The sequence below is a fragment of the Scyliorhinus canicula genome, chromosome 10 (genome assembly GCF_902713615.1).
Source record: "Scyliorhinus canicula chromosome 10, sScyCan1.1, whole genome shotgun sequence".
NCBI classification, from domain to species: domain Eukaryota; kingdom Metazoa; phylum Chordata; class Chondrichthyes; order Carcharhiniformes; family Scyliorhinidae; genus Scyliorhinus; species Scyliorhinus canicula.
The window spans coordinates 56,873,217-56,894,867 of NC_052155.1; the positions used below are offsets into that span (position 1 = coordinate 56,873,217).

A 21,651-nucleotide genomic window follows, 5' to 3' on the forward strand; every position below is an offset into this window, starting at 1 on the left:
CATTCAGCTGGTTTGTTTAAAACCTGGTGCAAACCCAAATCAATTGTGCCAGAAGTTGTTTTGCTTACCATGTTTGAACTGGCACTCTGAATCCTATTCTCTGAGGATTTTTCTGCCTGCAGTTGACATGCACAAATTTATATTGCAAAGCTGAAAAATTGAAGACATGTTTTAAGCCATCAAAACATACCAATTTAATTATGTCCGAAAAGTTTTATTGTAGACTGAGTCAAAGCTTTTGCATTTTTTTTAATTTTTCCAAACAGAATACACAACGCATGTATAAAGTGTACTTAAATAACACATCAAATTTGTGAAGTCAAGGAAGAATATTTTAATAGCAGTTACCATTTAAACTTTATGCCTTGATTTTACACTTTGTGATTTTGACCAATTTCCAAGCCAATAATGTATTTCGATATGCAATATTACTTTTCCAAATTTGTAGTCAGTCTAAGCTGGACCCAATTAGTGATTTCATATTGATCTTAAAAATGTCAGCATTCAAAAGGCATGAATGGTTCAAAGACTGTTTCAGAAACCCAACATTCAAAGCAGTATAATGCCACTCATTTCCCCTCTATGAAGTACATTGGAATTTTTCTGCTAAAGATGTTATGAAAATGTCTCCAATCTGAAATGCAACAGAAAATGCTGGTAACTCTCAGGATGTCAAATAGCATTTGTGGGCCTTTCAGATCTTTACTACTTCACCACAAAAGTACTATTACATTTTACCAATAACTTCAATATAATGCAAGCTTCCATATGAGGAAATATTTGAATAAGGTGAACATAACATTTATAATTTTCTGCAGGGGTGTTATTGAAGCGTCATGTTTGCTGTCAGCCTTTGTCAAAATAATTATGTACATCACTCCACAGAGCCTGCTTGATCTGTTGAGCATTTCCAACATTGTTAGCTGTTGACACTATTAGTGAACTGTTAGCCTACCCACCAATACACAATTGTGAATTTATAGGGACTCAATTTAAACACTATATCCAAATTTTGACAAATTTGAACCATCTTGTACACAGAACACAAAGATGTGATGGCTGATCAGAGCAAATAAAACCCATTAGATCAAGAGCATGCTCTGGTAAAATCCAAATGGCTACGTGCTTGTGAGGGTCAAAATAAAATGTTTCACTGCTTTACAGCAATACAGTAAAGTCCATTAGTCAGTACAGTTATCTGGCTGTATTTGGGTGACAATTTTATATTTACAAAAACCTTAATTTTCCCCTTAATATGGGATTTAAAAAATTTTGAAGACAGATCTTCACCTCTCCAAAAGAGTTACATAAATGTGGCAATTTTTCACATTTTGTGCAAGTACCCACTTTCCCTACAAAATAGAAAATGGCCCGATTGCAAGGAAATCATTTTAATCATCACAGCAACACAGCCTTGAAATACTGACATCTTAGATTAAAAGTACACCAAAGGCTGAACAACTACAAAGCAGTTAAGACAGTTTATTTTTAAAAGACAATTTTAGTTGTAGTTCATTACATATTCTGCCCCAAATCACCACTTTTATAACTTGTTATTAGTGTCAGATATCCACTAAAAGTATTTTAGGTAAGCAATGCAATATATTTGCATAATAAAATACATCTGTTACAAAGTACTGAGCCCTTCCAAAAAGATTGAAGAGTTTACACATTAATAGTCAAAACCAAAAAAAATCTACATCCAAGACTTAGAAGATGAATAACTGAAGGAATTCTACACCAACATATACAACTCAAAAGCAACAACTTGCAACACCATAATCATTAACTGCAGATAATAAACATTTCATTCTGTTGAAGGGTTCAAACATTTCACTGACACCTTCCAACTCAGCGCAGTATAGTGCAAGCTTCTACATATGCAAGGAAAACTTGAATGATGAGAGGTTGATATCACATTTATAATCTTTTGGAGGATTCGTATAGAAACGACGTACTTTGTCAGCAAAGTAAAGAAATAAAGTGCCAAATTTGAAAAAAGTACATTATACAAAAGAACTGTAAAGCAAAATAAGTCATTCCTTTCCATTACAAAATATCTGTAAGATGCAAGTCAAAAGCCAGGACAGTCATCAAACTTGTTTTGTCAATGTTACTTTAATTTAGGTACCCTTTGTACACTGATTTTTCCTGAGAAAGACATCTTATAAAAAGAAGATTTTTGAATTTATGGTTTTAATAATCACAATTTCATTCCTTTAAACCGTTGCAATTGTTTAATACAACTGGACGTGGTGTACAGAAAATTTGTTAAGTGGGTGCAAGCTTGTTTTCTCTCCACTTCCAACATCTGAATGGACAAGAATGGCAACAGAAAACTGCACTACATATTTTCCATAGACATTCCATCAAATTCAGCTGATAAGCAACTGAAATTGTAACAGAGAAAAAATTGCTTCTCAGAATTCAAAATCAGTGCAATGTTTAAAAATGTCAGCTGCCCAGTGACCTCATGCAGTCATACCACAGCATGCCATTCAGTACGTGAAGTAATAAGTGTAGCAGCACCAAAAGTCTATTTTGCCATATAGTTGATTAGCAATGAGTTTCAGTAAATCAGAATGTGAACTTTCAAAAAAGTCCTTCGACTTAAGTGCATAATATGAGGATGAGAGGGTCACCTCAGTTGGCTTTGACAGATTTGGCCAGAGGGCCAATACTTAAAAATCTCACGCTTTCTATTTACTGCTCACCCAATCACAGGCATGCAAGTATAATTTGAGACGCATGTTTAAATACACCTAGGCAATTAGGAGAATCAGCCAAATGAAACTGAATCACTTTCATTAATAATGGTTAAGCATTCATGTAGGTGTCAAGATAGAGGAAAAAGATTATAGTTCCTGCTGCTTCTAAATAATTATCTACACCGTTACTGATGGAGAGTGTAGGAATAGGTCAAACAGAGCATTTGAGTGTTTGAACAATTGTATTGCATGCTACTGCCCATTACTAATTTACCAACTAAAGAGAAAAAACACACTCCAATAAAAACTTCCAAGGCAACATCCTGTGCTGCAAGAACAAAGGACCACAGGAACTAAAGCTACTCCTATGAAAAAGTATCACCAATTCAGCAAAGTTCATCCTCCAGCAAAAATGCTGCACACATTTAAAATTTAGATTTTGCCAAGTGTTATATATATTTTTCCTTCTCAATACCTTAGTTTGAAATACAGGTCTTTATAGCAGCTTGAAACCCATAATACTGCCCATCAACCCCATTTATTATGAACTTCAGTGTAAACAGAAGCAGTTAATTAGTGGGCCACAAATGTGAAGCAGCAACTGAGTTCGGTCAAAACTGTGGGTACAAGTATGAGATAAGATCTGAAAATATCTAATGCGACTTGTTGCTACAGCTTTGACATTACCGCAACGTGAACCACAGTATCACAGATGATAATTATGGCTCATCCAAAGAGCACTGGACATCAAAACTCAACCTAAACGTTAAGCTTAGTCTCCATAATTGGCATTTGGAGAATAATGGAGTCCTGCTCTGTTGCTGTTTGCTATTACAAATGCTTCACATCATTAAGCTAGTGCTACACAAATTTTTTTAAATGCACAAACTAGCAAAGATTGAATATTTCTACCACACCATTCATTCACCTCAAACTTGCACCCTATTCTACAGCTGGTGCTGCAAATGTTATGATACTATTCACCATGTTTCATTTTTTTTTATACCCAAATCAATTCTTGTATACAAAAGGAAAAGCAAAAGATGGAAGTTTTGTACAGGATTATGCTCTTGTTACCTAACATTTACACAATATCAAGATAGTAATAAAACTTCCTGTAAAACGTTACCAGTGTACAAAGGGTTTGTTTTCCTTGCAAAACACTTGCTACGTCAAGGCACTACATGGTCGAAGCCTAGGAAAGGAAATTCCCATTTCCAGTTTACTTCTTGCCCTCTCCTAGCCTTTGTTGTCAACTTGTTCATATGCATGAATTTGTTAAACATTCTCAGCTAATTAAGACTATTCACTTCCAGGATTATTAAATACCTGAATACCAGGTTTCAGTTCATGATCTTCTCGCTCAATGTTTTAAGCATAACCCGGAGGCTTTCAAAATCACCTCTAGTTTAATCCAACTAAATCAGCATTTCAGTAGCTAAACAGACTTGTGCTATTTTTTCTAATGCCATGTTTTGACAAATGTCACAGAAAACCATAACATGGTATTTGGTCTTACTTCGGTTTTACTATGAAGGTTGGAATTGAAATTCCTAAGTTCAATAAGTTCAAGAATTCTACCATCATACTGCTAATTAGAAATCTTAGAACTCCAAATCTTTCTTACAATTCAGTTTCCAAATTAGGGCAAACATGGTATTGACCATGTTCTGATGAAGACTTTGTTCTTAACCACTGGAGCAATCAATTAAATTACAATTACTCCCTTTCTGTTTTCCAGTCAGTTAGTATAATGAGGTACTGGTGTTGGTTCCTTAGAAGTCAATGACGTACATCTAATTCATATTTGCTTGCTCTGTCAGTTTGAAAATCACTGTCAAACTTCTATGAATTGTGTTGATTAATTTTAAATGTACATGTAAATGAACAGAGCATTGGCACTGTTAAGGTCTATACAATAGAGCAAGACACATGATTAAACATAGTAGTAAAAGACTTCTGCTGAAAGGTTATCAACTTCAAATCGCTCCACAGATGTTGTCTGACATGCTGAGTATTTCCAGCATTGTCTGTTTTTCCGTCAGATTTCTAGCATCTACAGCATTTTGCTTTTGAGAAAATAATTTTGTTTCCAGATGTTTTTGGGCAAAAAAGGTGCCTGTGTCTAGCCAACAGGTTTTAGCTCCCTTTTCAAAGATGCAAGAATTGGTTAGGTCAATTTGGGGGTAGGGAACAGAAGCAGGGGAGTAGTTTTGTTAATGTGTACTGGCATATTTGAATTGCACTTATGTAACTCTATTCATAAAAAGGTTCCTACAATCAGGGAAATTTATCTATTAATATGTCAAGTGAAATTAATTTGGAAAACAAATACACCATTTCCCAAAACAATTTTGATTCTGACATTCTCCAGTAGGCTCCATAGCATTTTACAGAATGGCTTCAGAACTTGTTTACTAAACAAACTATCCTACCAGCTGTGGTGGAGTTCCACAAAATGTGGCTTTTTTGTTTGAGATTAAATAAGATATTTGGGGCACAACAGCAGGTTGTGGAGAGAAAGTCTATGATTTTTCAACATAACGCGGAAAACGTTTTAAGGCCCCAATCTAAATGTGCAATATTAAATCAGACTTTCTTGTATATGTTTAGCTCAGAAACTTAGTTCTGATACAACACAACAATACCATTTTAGTCCTCTGAAACAAAAAGCATCAAGATTCTTCTTAAATCTGGCCAATATTGATATTTGACAGTATAGCATATCTAAATGTTTACCTGGCTAAATCTGAGTATTCATCTTTCCCCTTTCACGTCAACAACTTCCTTTTCATAATATTAACATTTTGAGCACTTTTCAGTTAAAGAAGAATTTTGATTTTAAATATTTGGGAAATCACACAATATAATGTAGATGGAGGGCAATAAAATTTATTTTTTTCATGCAGCCAGGAAGTAAATCAAATAACTAAAAACGATCATGGTTACAACTGGCTAAGAATGATATTTTTCAATCAGCATCGTATTCCAGCAGAGGATAAAGAGTAGAAACCATTAGTTTTTCCAACATTTAGGCACAAGTTTTGTATTAAGGTTTGCAGGTATAGTTTATGGCTAATTTTCACAGGAGGAAGTTTGTGTGAAGTACACACACCTCAAAAGCTGTTCATTTGAAGCTTTACTCCAATTATTTAAACACCATAGCTGACATTTCACTTTTTAATCACTGCTGTCATCATCGTCATCTTCATCAGATAAATTTCTAGGGGACTGGAGGGAGCCACGGTAAAATTCAGAGCGATTTGGCAGAGTTGCAGTCAGCTGGCCAGTGGAGAGCAGGTCGTAGCAGAAAGAGCACACACGTACTGGTTTGGATGACTGGCTGGGAAGAAGGAACCGCTTATCTGAACAAGGCCCACACACGACAAATCCACATTTCCGGCAGTGATGTCGACGGCTGACTGGTGTGAATTTGACTTTCTGACAACGCATGCATATATTCGCTTCTGAATCAGGCACCCAAACAGCAGCATGCTCGTTACTGGGTACCTTACCACTTTTTGATAACAAATCGGTGACACACTTGTTAATATGATTCATCCATTCGGATTTCTCAGTGGCAGTAGCAGCATAAACAGCAAAGGATTTGGTCGGAGTCTTAATAAGCCAGCCATTACGCAACTCACCATCATCTTCAATAGAATCAATTGTAACGTTCTCCAATGGAATTATATGCTGCTTGTTGTACTTCTTCTTTTGGATCACAATATTACCATAAACAAGGATGTCATTGAACAAGAAAAACTGTCTGGCCTTTGGCTTCTTTCGACAGAGCTTTGTAAGAACTCCCTCACCTATGAGTACTCGACCTGGAATAGTCAGAGGTTGGCCAGCTGCTCCAAAACAGCTCTCAACCATGCCAATACGTCGAGCATTTGCCTCACTATTTGCTAAGCGGTCGACCATCGTGTTTTCTGTAAGGGAGAAAGAACAAATTAATTACATGCTGGTTTTACATCAAATTAACATTTATTTTGGGAGGCAAAAAACAGCATTTTATCAAATGTAACTGATCGTTACGGTGAATAAAACCATTTGAAAATTGCAATCTACGTAGCCTGGGCACAAAATAACCTAGGTCTATACATTTTTTGCAAGGCACAGAGACAAGATGAGGCAGTTACATCATAAGGGATGAAAATCATTACTGCATCTGTATGAAAAGAGTTATTGGAGTGTATATAACAAAAGGATGGCAAATGCATTACATCCTAATGGATTCTTTGGAGATGAAATGCTCAACCAGAAACAATGACGGAAGCAGAATCCTTAACCGCTTTTAAAAGGAAGTAGATGAATAGTTGGAGAAAGATTGATGGGCTGAGGAACAGGACTAAATAGATAGCTCTTTCAGCAAGTTGTTACAAGCATGATCGACCAAATCTTTTCCTTCTGCACCACAGTTTAAGTTACTGGATATTTTCAAATATAATTTATCATTCAAGGTGCCATAATGAGTTATTCTGATTTGCACAAATATCCCTTTGCAGAAAATAAGTCTTTGATATTGAGCCCTGATAATTTATTAACAGCAATATACAAACATGAAAGTTTCAGATTTCCATGCTTAAATTTACACTTGAATTTGGTAACATTTGATAAAATTACTTAATCCTGGTAAGTATGCTACGAAAGACAAATGATCTTGTCAACTTCCTATGCTCTTGCTTTGCTCAAACATAATGATGGATTTTCAAAATGTCCACTAAAAAACAAAATTCCTCAGAACTGCTCAAAATTTTGACCCGTGTGTCCTACTTACATAGAACATAGAACATAGAACAGTACAGCACAGAACAGGCCCTTCGGCCCTCAATGTTGTGCCGAGCCATGATCACCCTACTCAAACCCACATATCCACCCTATACCTGTAACCCAACAACCCCCCCCTTAACCTTACATTTATTAGGACACTACGGGCAATTTAGCATGGCCAATCCACCTAACCCGCACATCTTTGGACTGTGGGAGGAAACCGGAGCACCCGGAGGAAACCCACGCACACAGGGGGAGGACGTGCAGACTCCACACAGACAGTGACCCAGCCGGGAATCGAACCTGGGACCCTGGAGCTGTGAAGCATTTATGCTAACCACCATGCTACCCTGCTACAACAACTTATATTTATTTAGCGCCATTAATATAATAAATCACCCCAAGGCACGTTCAGAAGAGTGTTACAAAGCATGAATTACAAAAGGCTATTAGGGAAGATGGCCAAAAGCTTTGCCAAAGAAACAGCCTTTAAGGGGAATCTTAAAAGAAAGAAAGGTCGGGGGGGGGCATTTTTTTGTTACTGGAACAAAACTGGAAAATTCCAATCGTCTCTGAGCCAACGAGTTACCTACCAGCACAAACAAGTGTAAACAAATTTACTACCGTTTACACGTACTCTATCATGGAAAATCCCTCAAAGAGGCAATTCAATGGGCAGCACGGTGGCACAGTGGTTAGCGTTGCTGCCTACGGCGCTGAGGACCTGGGTTCGAATCCCGGCCCTGGGTCACTGTCCGTGTGGAGTTTGCACATTCTCCCCGTGTCTGCGTGGGTTCGACCCCCACAACCCAAAGATGTGCAGGGTAGGTGGATTGGCCATGCTAAATTGCCCCTTAATTGGAAAAAATAATTGGGTACTCTAAATTAATTTTTTTTTTAAAAAAGAGGCAATTCAACTCTTTGAAAAAGCGACCGACTTAGTCCCACAAAATTCCCCGCCCCATCTTTCCCCAGAGCTTGAGAATCTTTTTGCCCAACAAGCGTTATTCTAATTTGTTTCAGTTACTATTCAATCTGCTTCCATTCTCTCCTTTCAGGATGGTGTATTTCAGATGATAACTCAAACATCAATTATGTCATCACTCCGCTGGTTCATTACTACAATAGAAAACTTCACAAATTAACATTTGATGAAAGCTCATCAACCCGAAACATTACATAATCACAGAATTTTTACGGTCAGAAGGCCATTTGGCCCATCGTGTTTGCACCGGCGCTCCAAACAAGCTTCATAAAATCTACAATGCAGAAATGGCGCAGTGGTTAGCACTGCCGCTAAGATCCCAGGTTCGATCCCAGCTCTGGGTCACTGTCCGTGTGGAGTTTGCACATTCTCCCCATATTTGCATGGGTTTCGCCCCCACAACCGAAAAGATGTGCAGGGTAGGTGGATTGGCCACGCTAAATTGCCCCTTAATTGGAAAAAATGAATTGGGTACTCTAAAATTTAAAAAGTAAAATAAAATTTATAGTGCAGAAGGAGGTCCCATCGGGTCTGCACTAGCCCTTAGAAAGAGGACCTTACCCAAGCCCACACCTCCACCCTATCCCCACAACTTCACCCAACCTTTTTTTGGACACGAAGGCCAATTTAGCATGGCCAAGCCACCTATCCTCCACATCTTTGGACTGTGGGAGGAAACCCACGCAGACATGGGGAGAACGTGCAGACTCCGCACAGACTGTGACCCAAGCCGGGGATCTAACCTGGGACCCTAGAACTGTGAAGCAACTGTGCTAACCACTGTGCAGCACATCATGACTTAGTACCATTCCCCTGCACATTGTTTTGTTTCCATTCAATGCCTTGAATGAACCTGCCTCCATCACACTTCCAGGCAGTACATTCTCAATCCAAGCGGCTCTTTGGGTGAAAAAGGTTTTCCTGGCTATCACATTTGCTTCTTTTGCAAATCATTTAAATTTGTGCGGTCTCGTTCTTGATCCTTTTACGAGTGGGAACAATTTCTTCCCATCTACTCTGTCCAGCCTCATGACTTTGAACATTGCTATCAAATCTTCTCTGAGAACAGCCTCAATTTCTTGAATCTAATCTCAAAACTGAAGTTTCTCATCCCTGGAACCATTCTTTTAAACCTTTTCTGCACTTTCTCCAGTGCATTCACATTTGGCGCCCAGAACTGTACACAATATTCCAGCATAACCTCCTTGCTCCTGTAAGCAATGCCCCTATTAAAAAAGTCCAGAATGCTGTATGGTCTATTAACCGCTCTCTCCACCGGATTTTTAAAAATTTGTTCATGGGAAATGGGCATCGTTGGCTGGGCCACCATTTATTGCCCATCTCTAATTCATAATAATCTTTATTGTCACAAGTTGGCTTACATTACACTGCAATGAAGTTACTGAAAAGCCCCTAGTCGCCACACTCCAGCGCCTGTTCGGGTACATGAGAGGGAGAATTCAGAATGTCCATTTCACTTAACAGCACGTCTTTCGGGACTGGTGGGAGGAGACTGGAGCACCTGGAGTAAACCCACACAGACACAGGGAGAATGTGCAGACTCCACACAGACAGTGACCGAAGCGGGAATCAAACCTGGGACCCTGGCGCTGTGAAGCAACAGTGCTAACGACTGTGCTGTCATGACCCTTGAGGGGGCATTTAAGAGTCAACCACAACCGCATTGGAGCCACATGTAGGCCAGACCAAGTAAGGGATAGCAGATTTAACCTCCCTAAACGACATTAGTGAACCAGATGCGTTTTTAATAATTATTTAATAATAATTGTTATTAGTATCACAAGTAGGCTTACCCTGTGATGAAGTTACTGTGAAAATCCCCTAATCGCCTCACAGAGTTCAGCATAAATTTGAAACAGGTTGCTGAGACAGAATTGAATTTTGATCACGGTAACACTAATGAATTCACTCTGGAGCTTCTACTATCATCTTTTTTGCCCCCAAGTAACATGCATAGTAAGCAACTGCTAAAAGCACATTTGTAGAAATATTATGTTTTTTGTCATATTCATACTCTCTATTCTACACTTCTATTAGTCTATTTGCAGGGTCTAAGAACCAAAAATTGAGATGATATAGAGCAGTTGAAAAAAGACAGCAGTTTAATATTATGTGCAGACATTGCCGAGGAGGACAATGACGACAAATAATCGGGGGAAAGTGATTGAAAGGTTAATCTGGATTATTGTAGATGCAAATTGCTGTATATTTGCAGCAGTGATGTCAGATTTCTAGTATTCACAGTTTGTCTTTTTATTCAAATTTACCACTGTAAAACTCTAGTGAAGCTATGCAGGAACATGGAATACAAAGAGAGTAGTTTAAAATCATAAAATCAAAATCAGATTCCTTTTACCAAACTAATGCTTTGATATCCAGCTTCCAAAGAGGGGTGCTATAATATTCTCCACATGCTTCTGCCCCCAGTTTATGTTCATTGTCTGTTCTCAACTGGCTCACTGGACACCAATCCAGGAAAATTTGCAAAGATTTTCAAAGCATGCAGAATCAATCGATGAAGTTAGCAACATGGTACCATGACACAATACGTTGTATAACTATTCACACATCAACTCATGTAACTCACAAAGGCTCAATGTCCAGAGTTCACATTAACATTGAAAAAGAGAAAAAAGGTTTGTAATTCCCCAGGGTTGAGCATGAGTATTGGTGATACTTAAAGTCACACTTGCTTTTCACATTTTGACGAAAGATTTTCAGTAAATTGAGAGCCTTGATTATGCAGAATAAATAGATGTTTTTAATACCCTACTTGTGCACCCGTGGCCCAGACATGTGGTGTGTTGGATGCATTGATGGTCATGGAGAGTTGTAGCAAGGAGGCTGGGTAGGGAAGATTTAGCCAATTTTACACAATGGGGAAAACAGTGATGTAGTCACAATGTCACTGGACTGGCAATTCAGGGGCCCAGAGTAATGCCCCCTGGGGACCTGGGTTCCAATCCCTCCACACCAATGCTATGTAGTTGACTCTTAACTGCTTTCTGAAATTGTCTGGCAAGCCATTCAGTTGTACCAAACTTGTACAGAAAAGTCAAATGGACCACAGCAATTCAAGGTGACAGTTCACCACCACCTGCGGGAGGACAATTCGGGGTCAAAAACAAATGCTGGCTTTGTCAGCAATGCCTAGATCAAATAAAAGATTACAAAAAAATCTATAATTCACATCAAGATATGAAGCAGAGCTTGATTGCAATGGGTAAAATAGTAGAAGTGGAGATGGATGAGGCAATTTTGCAGATGTAAAAGAAAATTATTTTGATAACAGCTGGTATGCAGAAGGAAGCTCCACTTCAGGTTAAACAGTGTACAAAAGGTTCCACATCTCCTGACTCATCCCAAGGTGGAAGCTGTATCTTAATGTAGTCAAGATATTTTGTTAATGCTGATGGATCCACAAGAAAAATCAACCACCGACTTTTCAACCTTCTACTGGCACTCAATCATTTTTTAAAAAAAATATTTTATTAAGGCATTTGTGATTTTATAACAGTAACAGTAGTATACAAACTATAAACATAGTGCAAAGTTCCTCTACCTCCATCACAGGTCCCACCTTCTTAAAACAGTAATATAGACTAACCCCTCCGCCCCCACCTCCCCTCTGCTGAGTTAATTTTCTCTGAAGAAGTCGTCAAACGGCTGCCACCTCCAGACGAACTCTAGCATTGACCCTCTTAGGGCAAACTTGATTTTCTCATGGCTGAGAAAGCCAGCCATGTTATTTACCCAGGTCTCTGATTTTGGGGGCCTCAGGTCCCTCCATGCTAACAGTATCAGTCTCCGGGCTACCAGGGAGGCAAAGGCCAAGACGTCGGCCTCTCACACCCCCTGGACTCCCGGGTCCTCCGACACTCCGAAAATCGCCACCTCTGAACTCGGTGCCGCCTTTGTTTTTAACACCGTGGGCATGACATCTGCACACCCCTAGCAGAATCCCCGAAGCTTCGAACATGCCCAAAACACGTGGACGTGGTTCGCTGGCACCTCCCGCACACCTGTCTCCTATCCCAAAAAACTTGCTCATCAGTGCCATCGTCGTGTGTGCCTGGTGAACGACCTTAAATTGTATTAGGCTGAGCCTGGCGCATGATATGGATGTGTTGACCCTGCTTAACACATCCGCCCAGAGACCTGCCTCAATCACTCCTGCTCCTATTTGTGCGTTAGCTCCTCTGTCTGCATTTCCTGACTCCATGAGTTCTTTATAGATATCGGAGACCTTCTCCTCTTTCACCCATACTCTAGAAATTACCCTATCTTGTATCCCACGTGGAGGTAGGAGTGGGAAGGTTGGAACCTGCCTTCGCAAAAAGTCCCGAATCTGCAGATATTTAAACACATTCCCTCCCGTCAATTCAAACTTCTCCTCTAACTCCCTCAAACCGGGGAAGCTCCCATCTATAAACAAATCTCCCATCCTCCCGATCCCTGCTCTCTGCCATTCCCGAAACCCTCCATCTAGTCTCCCTGGGGCAAATCGATGGTTGCTACAGATTGGAGCCCAAACTGATGCTGCCTCCGCTCTCACATGTTTCCTCCACTGCCCCCAGACTCTCCATTACCACCGGGCCAGCGAGAACGGCAGAGGTGCCGTGATCAATGCCCCTAAACCCGTGTCCTTACAAGATGCTGCCTCTTCTCGCTCCCACACCGACCCTTCCCCCACCACCCACTTCCTAATCATGGCTATATTTGCCACCCAGTAATAGTTGTTAAAGTTCGGCAGCACCAGCCCACCCTCCCTCCCTCTGGCCACCCTCCAGCATCACCTTCTTCACTGCCGTGATTTACCCGTCCAAACAAAACCAGAGATCACCTTATTTACCCGCTTGAAAAAGGCCTTTGGAATAAAGATGGTGAGGCACTGAAAAACAAACAGGAATCTCGGGAGGACCGTCATTTTCACTGTCTGTACCCTCCCCGCCAGTGATAACGGGAGCATATCCCACCTTTGGAAGTCCTCTTTCATTTGTTCCACTAACCGGGTCAAGTTTAGTTTATGTAACAGCCCCCAGTCTTGTGCCACCTGGATCTCTAAATAATGGAAACTACCTCCCACCACTCTGAACAGCAGCTCTCCCAGTCCCATCTCCTGTCCCCTTGCCTGGATCGCAATCATCTCGCTTTTCTCCACGTTCAATTTGTACCCCTTAAAATGACCAAGTTCCCCTAAAATCCTCATGATCTCTCCCATCCCTTCTAATGGGTCAGACACATACAGGAGCAGGTCGTCGGCATATAACGAGACCCTGTGTTCCACCCCACTCCGGAACAGCCCCTGGAAGCTCTTAACGCCATAGCCGGTGGCTCAATAGCCAGAGCGAACAGCAACGGAGAGAGGGGACATCCCTGCCTAGTCCCCCGGTGCAGTCTGAAATAGCCCAACGTCAGCCGGTTTGTTCCAACATTCGCCTCTGGTGCCTGATACAGCAGCCTGACCCAGCCGATGAAACCCCGACCAACCCCGAACCGCCCCAACACCTCCCACAGATTGTTCCATTCCACCCGGTCAAAGGCCTTCTCCGCGTCCATTGCAACCACTACCTCCACCTTCTTTTCTTCTGGGGGCATCATTATTAAGTTCAAGAGCCTTCTAACATTGGCCGTTAGCTGCCTACCCTTAACAAACCCCGTCTGGTCTTCCCCCATTACCCCCGGGATGCAGTCTTCTATCCTTGAGGACAAGATTTTCGCTAACAGTTTGGCATCAACGTTCAACAGGGTGATCGGCCTGTAAGACCTGCATAGCTCAGGGTTTTCTCCCCGCTTCAGGATCAGTGAGATCGAGGCCTGTGACATTGTCAGGGGAAGTACACCGCGCTCCTTGCCTTGTTAAATGTCCTCACCAACAGTGGGCCCAGCATCTGAGAGAGTTTTTTATAAAACTCCACTGGGTAACCATCGGGTCCCGGGGCCTTGCCTGACTGCATGGCCATCTATTTCTTCAGTCGCTATCAGGGCTCCCAGCCATTCTACCAACCCTTCGTCCACCTTCGGAAACTCCAGCCCTCCCAGAAATTGCCTCATTCCCTCCACTCCCGCTGGGGGTCCCGCCTCATAGAGCCTGCTGTAGAACTCCTTAAACACCCCGTTCACCCCTGCTGGGTCCAAGATTGTGTTCCCTCCTCTGTCCTTCACTCTCCCGATCTGTCTCCCTTTTACTGAGCTGGTGTGCCAGCATTCTACTAGTTTTCTCTCCATACTCATATCACCTCGCTCGCCTTCCTCAACTGCTCCACCACCTTCCCCATAGATAACAAGCCAAATTCCACCTGTAGCCTTCGTCGATCCGTCAGTGATCCTGCCTCCGGGGCCTCCGCATACCTCCTGTCTACCTGAAGTATTTCCCCAACCAACCTATCCGCCTCTGCCCTCTCTTCCTTCTCCCTATGGGCCTGAATCAAAATCAGCTTCCCTCTGGCCACTGCCTTCAGTGCACCCCAAACCATTGCTGCTGAGGCCTCTCCCGTATCGTTAATCTCCCGGTAGTTCTGGATGGATTCCCTCACCTGCCCGCGCACCCCCTTGTCTGCTAACAATCCCACATTCAATCTCCATTGCGGGCGCTGGCCACCCTCCTTGCTCACCTGTAGGTCCACCCAATGTGGGGCATGTTCCAACACAGCAATCGCCGAATACTCGGTGTCAACCACCCCCCCGCCAGTAAAGCCCTGTTCCAAATAAAAAAGTCAATCCGGGGGTATACTTTATGTATATGTGAGGAGAAGGAGAACTCCTTCACTCTTGGCCGTCCAAAACTCCATGGGTCTGCCCCACCCATCTGCTCCAAGAACCCCTTTAGCTCTTTTGCCATTGCCGGCACCCTGCCTGTCCTTGAACTCTACCGGTCTAGCCTTGGGTCAATGACCGTATTTAAGTTATCCCCCCCCCCCATGATCAGCTTGTGTGAATCCAGATCCGGGATCTTCCCTAACATCTGTCTTACATACTCCACATCATCCCAGTTTGGTGCGTAGACATTCACAAACACCACCGACAACCCTTCCAGCTTCCCGCTAACCATACCCCCCATATCCGCAACTATTCTCCCCGCTTCAAATGGCACTCGCTTATTAATCAGGATTGCAACCCCTCTAGTCCTGGAGTCCAGACCCGCGTGAAATACCTGCCAGACCCATCCCTTCCTCAGTCTGGTCTGATCAATTACCCTCCGGTGTGCCTCCTGTAGCATTACCATGTCCGCCTTCAATCCCCTCAAATGTGCGATCACGCAAGCCCTCTTAACCGGTCCATTCAGCCCTTTGGCGTTCCACATGATCAGCCTGGTAGTGAGGCTTCTCACCCCGCCCCTGCTGATCAACCATCCTCCTTCCAAGGCCAGCCTACAGCTCGTGCCCCGCACTCCCTCCAGCCCACCAACAGGTAGCCTCCGTACCCGACCTCCCATTTATCTCCAAGCAACAGCCCTCCCCTTTCAGCGGAGAAATTTCCTCCTCCCCCCCTCTCTCCCCCCCCCCCCCACTTTAACAGCACAATAAATGCAACCCCCTTTGACAAACAAAACATCTGCTCACCCCCCACTGCGCTTCCGTGAGCCAACCCACCCAGTTGGCTTGGTGACTCTCCTCTTCCCCCCCCCCGCCATGGCGCCAGGCATCCTATCTCCTATTATTCCCTCCCACTTCCCCCGCTCGGACATACCTATTCGAAAGGCACGTTTCCACCCAAACACATCCAAAGAAGAAACAAAGATTCACCCAATCTTCCTCCAACAGTATAAAGTTAACTCCCAAAACATAGCAACAGCCCAAAAAAAGTTACAGCAACAGCCCAAAAAAAACATTACAAAAAGCATTTCTCACGTAGTGCAAAAGTTAGAACAATTTTAGCAGAATCCCTACAGTAAAGATCAGTCACCTCAGTCTCCATCTAGACCTTTGCTTTTCACAAAATCCATTGCTTCATCTAGCGACTCGAAGTAAAATTGCCGCTCTTCATAGGTGACCCATAAACGAGCTGGATAAAGTAGACCAAACATCATCTTCCTCTTGAAAAGGGTTCATTTCATTCGGTTGAAATCCGCTCTTCTCTTGGCCAGGTCCGCACCCAGATCTTGGCAGATGCACAGAATCCTATTCTCCCACTTACAGCTCCATGTCTGCTTGGCCCAACGCAAAGTCTGCTCCTTATCCAGGAATCTGCGCATTCGTACCACCATCGACCTTGGTGGCTTATTCACCTGCGCAACCTCGCAAGCGTTCTGCATGCTCTGTCCACTTCCAGGGGTCTAGAATACAACCCCTCGCCCATTAACTTCGAGCATATTCGTCACAAGCCCTTGCGTCCATTCCCTCACATTGCTCAGGAAGGTCAACGATCCTCAAGTTCTGCCTGAGGGACCTATTCACTAGGTCCTCCACCTAGTCTTGCAGCCTTTTCTGTTGCTCTTTCATCAGCCCCAGCACAGTTAGGTGTTCCTCATGCTCAGCCACTGTTTCCTCCACCTTCTGGACTGCCCGATCTTGGGCTTCCAGTCTCTGCTCCACCCGAGGGATCGACTCCTTGATTGGGTCCAGGCATTCCTTTGTTTGCTTGGCAAAGCCCTCCCGACTAAACTCCACCAGCTGGTCCGGTGTCCACTGGACCACCGAGCCAGTACTCTGCAGATCCGCCATGCTTTCCTCTGCTGCAGAATCTGCACGTGTCTGCTCGATTCGGTTCTCCCTTCCCTTACATCCACTTCTGTATTGTGTCTCCATATACTGGGTGGGATTGCTCCTCGGTCTCATCCGCCACCGGCCCCTCACCAAAAGTCGGGGGGGGGGGGGGGGGGGGGAATGAGTCCAAAAAGTCCAGCACAAGTGGGAGCCACCAAATGTGCGACCTACTCCCTCATAGCCACCGGAAGTCCCTGGCACTCATTCATTGTCACAAAATTTAACTAATAATATTTAGTTAATACAGTAGTGTCTCAAATCCAACTGTCCAAACATCAGTCATCCAAAAGCCAGATATCTTTAGAATGTGCAGTGCATCGTGTATATAGTAAACATTGCTGCCACTGTGCATCGGTGACGGGTGAATCAATGTTGAAGGTGGCTGAGGTGCCATTCAAGTGGGCTTTGTCCTGGATGGTGTTAAGCTTTTTGAATGTTGTTGGAGCTGCACTCATACAGGCAAGCGAACAATACCCCCATCACACTCCTGATTTGCACCTGTCGATCGTAAACATACTTCGAGGAGACAGGAGGTAAATTTACTTGCTGCAAATGCTAAGCCTCTGGCCTGCTCTTGTAGTCACACAGTTAATGTCTTACTAATTATATTGTTAACCAGGTGGTGGGTATTTGTTTTACTCAGAAGAATATGTGGGTAGCTGGAACACTGGTGTGTTGAGTGGTGTTGACTGTGAACTGAATCTATAAACTCTCTCCTGCAAAGCAAGCTACTGCATCCTAGCTTAACTTCATCAACCAGCATAGATCCAGCCAACATCCAGTGCCTTCAGCTATTTCTAGATAACAGTGATTTTAATTGCTGAAGATCAGCATCACTGATGCTGGGGACCTCAGGAGGAGGCAAATATGGATTGCCCACTTGATACTTCTGGCTGAAACTGGCTGCAAATGCTTCAACCTGGTCTTTTGCACTGCTATGCTGGATTTCCCCATAACTGAGGATAGGAATATTTATGGAGTCGCCTCCTGTTAGCTGTTTAATTGAGCAACACCATTTATGACTGGATGCAGCAGACTGCAAAGCTTTAATCTGATCCATTAGTTGTGAGATCGCCAAGCTCTGTCTCATATGCTATTTCCATGGGCAACAAAGTAGCACAGTGGTTAGCACTGTTGCTTCACAGTGCTAGGATCCCAGATTCGATTCTCGGCTGGGGTCACTGTCTGTGCGGAATCTGCATGTTCTCCCTGTGCTCAGGTTTCCTCCCACAAGTCCTGAAAGACATGCTGTTAGGTAATTTGGACATTCTGAATTCTCCCTCCATTTACCCGAACTGGCGCCGGAGTATGGCGGCTAACAGTAACTTCATTGCAGTGTTAATGTAAGCTTACTTGTGACAATAATAAGGATTATTATTGTTTGGCATGATAATAGTCCCGTGTTGTTGATTCTTCACCAGCTGACACCTCATTTTTAGGTATGCCTTGTGTGGCTTGCCCCCTGAACTCTTCATTGAACCAGGGTTGATCCCTTGGCTTGGTGATGATGGCAGAGTGAGGAATATGCCTGGCCAGAGAGGTTACAGATTATGATTGAATGCAATCCTGCCGCTGATGGTCCACAGTACCTCTTGGATGCCAAGTATTGAGTTGCTAGATCTGCTCCAAATATATCCATCTAGAGAGATAATAGTGACTCATGATACTGAAGACTGGACCTGGTCCTCACAAGGACTGTATAATGGTCACTCCGACCAATACGGTCATGACAGATGCATCTACGACAAGTAGTTTGATGATAAAAAACAGTTGTAGATATTTTCTCTCGTTGGTTCCCACACCGCCTTACTGCAAGCTCAGTCTAGCTGATATGTCCTTCAGTACTTGGCCACTCAGTCAGCAATGATGCTTTTTGTTGTAGTGAAAATTGCTCAAACTGCAATAAGACTTAATAAGAGAAAAATATAAAATGATCTTAGAACCAGAATCATTAGGGCACTACAATACAGAAGGATCGCCAGCGCCAATTAAATTTCAAGGAATGAAATTCTACATTTGTAATCCTCTGGTGCATCACACCATTAAAAACTCTCTTACACTTGGAATGCCAGCTGTTCCAACTTTTTGGCATGTCTAGAAGTTAACTTGAGGTTATGTGCAGTAATTTCATGCCCTCATATGGGTAACAATGCCGAATCTATCAAGGAGCATAGCTTGTAGGATGCAGGGCAACACAGACAGCAGCCTCCAAATTAAATTGTTCAGAGATTCTGGGAGTTGCTGTGTGATTTACACCATTATTCTCAACTCAAATTCTGGATGAAAGATATATTTGTCTCTTATTGGATACATATATCAGTCTTTGCATTTCTTAGTTAATTTGGGCCTAACACCAGGTATTGGGCCAGCTGAAGGTTGCATACATTTCAGTTCACAAGTAAGATTTGGTGTTTGTGATGAATGTAAAAAATCGGTACATTGTATTGGGTGTATTTGTTGCAATGTTTTTAAAAAGCCTGGCTTAGTGTGCACATATATCTGCTGCAGTAACTTTGTTTAAATCCTATTTTAAAAGACAGATGGGTTTTGTGGCTGCAAGTGGTGCAATTAAGATGTTGTAAAAGTGAGTTCATCATTCTTTCAAGCCATGCTCATGTTTACAAAGAAAGGCCTAATGGAATTTTGTTATAGTTTCTGGGGAGTAGATAATTAGAGACAGTGTTTAAATTCAAGTAGGTCATGGGATTTGAGTGCAATATGAGATGATGTAAGAAATGGGGTGGGATCCAGGTCTGTAGGAATCAGTTTTAGTTAATTTCTGGAAGCTGTGAACTGAACGACAGCTTTTGCAGGAGGCTGCAAGATGCAGCATTAATCTGACAGGCAGGGATTTACTGAAACAATCTTTCTCTCTCTTCAAGCAGTCTTTCAAAGAACTTTCTATCCACAGAACAACAAGCAATCTTGCCTTTGCTAATTTCATTTAAAAGTGTTTTTTGACCTGTGATGGGTTTTGCTTGATTGGAGATCGAGATAGTATCAGCTAGAAGTTAAAGTGTTTCCCTTTATTATTGAGCATTATTAACTGGTAATTGAAAGCTAAATTTCTGTGATGCTAAGATAGTTTAATACTGTGTTAATAATAAAATTTGTTTTCATATACCATACCTCCTATTTGTGCATGGGGGTTGCTGCTGGAGTGAAGTGGTTACTCCTCACAGCTTTACAAATTAAAAAAAAACATGATTGGTGTTTCTGTTCAGTATCCTAGAAAATGTTGCGGTCTAGTCCAGTTAAATAATAGTTTAGAATCAGCTAACTTTAGGTTTACAAAGTATAGCGCTGAGAAGAGTGGACTTTCCTCTCATGCTTGACCAACTTTATTGTGTTCTTTAAAGTAACAGAATGGGTGGGGAGCTGATATCCATCCGGGCACACAGGGAGAGGAGCGAGAGGGATAGACTGGTGGGAAAGATGCTGGAGGTAGACAGGAGGTACGCAGAGGCACCAGAGGAGGGGGAGAGGCGCAGCCTGCAGGCTAAATTTGATTTGCTGACAACTAGAAAGGCGGAGGCACAGTGGAGGAAGGTACAAGGGGCAATGTACGAACATGGTGAAAAGGCGAGTAGGATGCTGGCTCATCAGCTCCACAAGCAGGATGCGGCTACGGAAATTGCTGGAGTGAGAGACAAGAGTGGGAATGTGGTGCGGAAGGGGGTAGAGGTGAATGAGGTCTTCAAGGACTTTTACAGGGAACTGTACCGGTCGGAGCCAACGGGGGAGAGGAGGGGAATGGAGAGGTTCCTCGACGGGCTTTCTTTCCCGAAGGTGCAGGAGGAGCAGGTGGAGGGGTTGGGTGCGCCGATTGAGCTGGAGGAGCTAGTTAAGGGGATCGGGCAGATGCAGTCAGGGAAGGCACGGGGGCCGGATGGGTTCCCGGTGGAATTTTATAAAAAGTTTGTGGACCTAGTGGGCCCCTTGCTGGTGCGGACACTTAATGAAGCGTGGGAAGGGGGGACTTTGCCCACAATTATGTCGTGGGCGCTGATCTCGTTAATTTTAAAGAGGGACAAGGACCCCCAGCAGTGTGGTTCATACCGGCCCATATCTCTCCTCAACGTAGATGCCAAGGTGCTGGCAAAAATCCTGGCCACCAGGATAGAGGACTGTGTGCCAGGGGTTGTACACGAGGACCAGACAGGTTTTGTGAAGGGATGGCAGCTGAACACGAATGTGCGGAGATTGTTGAATGTCATCATGATGCCGGCGATTGAGGGGGAGGCAGAGATAGTGGTGGCGCTGGATGCGGAGAAGGCCTTCGATAGAGTGGAGTGGGGGTAGTTATGGGAGGTGTTGGGGAGGTTTGGATTTGGTGAAGGGTTCATTAGATGGGTAAGGCTGCTATATGAGGCCCCGATGGCGTGCGTGGCCACGAATGGGAGGAGGTCGGAGTACTTCCGGCTTTACTTAGGGACCAGGCAGGGTTGCCCCCTGT

The 21,651-nt window shown here is 43.1% G+C and overlaps 1 protein-coding gene across 1 annotated transcript in view; it reads right to left on the reverse strand.

Annotated features, from left to right (window-relative positions):
* Positions 1 to 252: 252 nt before the first annotated feature.
* plekhf2 (pleckstrin homology domain containing, family F (with FYVE domain) member 2) overlaps positions 253 to 21,651 on the reverse strand; it is a 42,090-nt gene continuing 20,691 nt past the window's right edge. Inside the window, exon 2 of the mRNA XM_038808989.1 lies at positions 253 to 6,643. Within this exon, the coding sequence (XP_038664917.1) occupies positions 5,889 to 6,635 (747 nt within the window). The 5' untranslated portion in view covers positions 6,636 to 6,643 and the 3' untranslated portion in view covers positions 253 to 5,888. The remainder of the gene's footprint in view (positions 6,644 to 21,651) is intronic.